The sequence below is a fragment of the Phanerochaete carnosa genome (genome assembly GCF_000300595.1).
Source record: "Phanerochaete carnosa HHB-10118-sp unplaced genomic scaffold PHACAscaffold_722, whole genome shotgun sequence".
NCBI classification, from domain to species: domain Eukaryota; kingdom Fungi; phylum Basidiomycota; class Agaricomycetes; order Polyporales; family Phanerochaetaceae; genus Phanerochaete; species Phanerochaete carnosa.
The window spans coordinates 1-2,627 of NW_006768349.1; the positions used below are offsets into that span (position 1 = coordinate 1).

General features: G+C 58.2%; 1 protein-coding gene across 1 annotated transcript; it reads left to right on the top strand.

Annotated features, from left to right (window-relative positions):
• Nucleotides 1-1,395: 1,395 nt before the first annotated feature.
• PHACADRAFT_202968 (uncharacterized protein) lies at nucleotides 1,396-2,604 on the top strand (the record flags this gene model as incomplete). The annotated part of the gene is made up of 2 exons (XM_007403070.1): nucleotides 1,396-2,179; nucleotides 2,234-2,604. Coding segments are annotated over 2 exons (1,155 nt in total), but the record flags the coding sequence as incomplete, so codon positions are not given.
• Nucleotides 2,605-2,627: the final 23 nt, after the last annotated feature.

Below are 2,627 nucleotides of genomic sequence, written 5' to 3' on the forward strand. Positions count from 1 at the left end.
TCTGGTCTTTGCACAGTAGCTTGACACAGCATAAGCGAATCGAAATGGACTTGCGTGCTACCCAATGGGAGTGTACTGAGTTTGGAAGGGAAACCCTCCGGCAAAAGGGAAAGAGACCGTAAATGCGCCGTTGGCGGGAGCGTTGAGAGACGTCTGAAGGATCGAAAGTATCGCACTTCGTGTCTGAATAGACCAGAAGTGGAAAAAGAGCCTCGGTCTGATGAGACAGGAGGCCAGGATCGCGCTGTCAGAGACCGCGGATGCGCCGTTGGCGGGAGCATTGAGAGACGTCCGGAGGATTGAAAGTATTGCGCGCTCCTCATTTCGTGTCTGAATAGACTAGAAATGGAGAAAGAGCCTCGGTCTGAGGAGACAGGAGGCCAGGATCGCGCTGTCGGAGACCGTGGATGCGCCGTTGGCGGGAGCATTGAGAGACGACCGGGAGATCGAAAGTATTGCGCGCTCCTCATTTCGTGTCTGAATAGACCGGAAATGAAGGAAGAGCCTCGGTCTGAGGAGACAGGAGGCTAGGGACGCGCTGTCGGTTGTGTTGAGAGACTTAAGAAATGGAGCGCGTAGCTGTAGCCCGAAGGTGACCACGTGACCTTTGTTGTTGGCCTTACTGCGCGTTCCTACTTCCCCGTCCACCCTTCAACACAGCCCCTCACTTGCTCTCCCTTTCCTCCTCATCCTTCACCGCAACAGCGTCAACAACGGCGGTAAGTAATCTCGCTGTTCATGGTCATTGACAACTATTGGAATGATTCAGGGCCTCTGTCTCCGGATCCCAACTCGAGGTTAGCCCCTTGTGGCCACCTCTGCTTGGTAGCTGCGCTTTCGCTGTCTACCAACGCGTTGCACCTTCTACTGGACCTTTGGACTCAAGGTTCAGGCTACAAGACGTTCTATCCTCGCGACAGTAGGTACTGCCGCTCCTCATGGTTGTTGACAACTAACGCAACGATCCAGGGCCTCCGTCTCCGGATCGCAACTTGAGGTTAGTCCCTTGTGACCACCTCCGCCTGGTAGCTGCGCTTTCGCTGTCTACCAACGCGTCTCACCTTCCACTGGACCTTCGGGCTCAAGACTGAGCACACAAGTCCGTCTATCCTCCCTCGGCATCAGTTTCGAGAGGTTCGTCACCTTTGGCCACCTCTGCTTGGCTGCACGTTTGCTGTCCACCAACCCGTACTCAAGACTCTGGATTCAAGATCTGCTACCTACCTTTGGCCAATGTCCTCCTCACGTCACTTGCAAAGTTCGTCTCCTCCTCGACCAGGCCCGTCAAAACTCAGTGGCCTTCATTTCAAGAAAAGACCTCGCCCGGATGATGACCAAGTGGAGGCGCCTGCTGCGTGTCACGCACAGCCTGCCGCTGTGGTCAGCCCGACCGCCATGGACGTTGACGACGAACAGCAAAATCCCAGGCCTGCCCCGCGGCTGGAGGTCGTGTACCCAGAGTCAGACGAGGATTTCGAGGACGAAGAGGACGACGGGCACGTCTCTAGCACTGACCTCGAACGCATGACACAAGGAGAGCGTCGCAATTATTTGGCCCATCGGGATAAGGTCCGTCGCAAATACGAAGCCCGGAAGAAACAGCCTCCGCCCAAGGCAGAAACAGAATGGAGCCGCTGCGTCCGCAACGCTCGAATGGCGCAGCGTTTACTCAAGCGGGACATCGATAGTGCATATCGGGGCGTGCCGCGCCCCCCACGATACGGTGCCGGAGAAGAGGCGTTCATGGAGTGGGGCTACTACGCCAACGCTCACCTCGAGCACCTTTGGCGCCAGCGCAAAGCAGTCGAGGCGGGTCGTGTGCGCGCGCCGGCACCCTGGGATCGGCGCGCCATCGAGCCCTTTTGCCTACCAGCGCGACCGGGCCAAGCACCCGACGGGCCTCATGCGCTTGCTCCAGCCCAACCCACGACCTTGCCGTCTCTCGACGTGGCGATGGCGGACTCAACTGACGCGGCGAGCGCACGAATTTCAGCAACTGAGGAGCAGCCTCTCGGACGCAAGAACTTGTCGTTCAAGCGGACGACACAGCGCGAAACGGCGCCGGCCGCTGACCGCCAATCTCGTCCGGGGACCTCGCGAACGATAGCTTCCCTCGCTCCCACGCCACCTGCCCTTCCACCTTACATGGTTCCTGCTACGTCGTCTACGACACTTCAAGGTACGTGATGCTTCCGCTGTTGATGTCTCGAATCGCCCTGAGTGATTAATTTAGTAGATTATCAGACTGAGGGGCGAAACTTCTCCTGGGCTCGCGGTCGCGCCCATGCGAACACCGACAGTGGGACTCACGTCGTGGTCGCTCTGAACAAGCTGTGGGTACCTCAGCTGGTTGTTGGCCGTGTGGACATTATTCTTCGGCCCGATGGAAGATTTGGCATCGAGGATCCCCTCAACTGGCCGCAGCTGTACTCCGAAAGCAAGCCCTATCTGGCCCTAATCCCCAAGGCTCCCAGGGCGACCTCCGATGCCGCTCCTCTGTGGCAAACACCCGCTTCCAAGGACTTCATCCGGGCCAACGACGATGCGTCTGGGGGGGCGTTCGGCTACCTGAGCCGGGTTCAACTGGTCGCCTTGGGCAAGATCGTCGATAAGCTGGACGGAGAGGT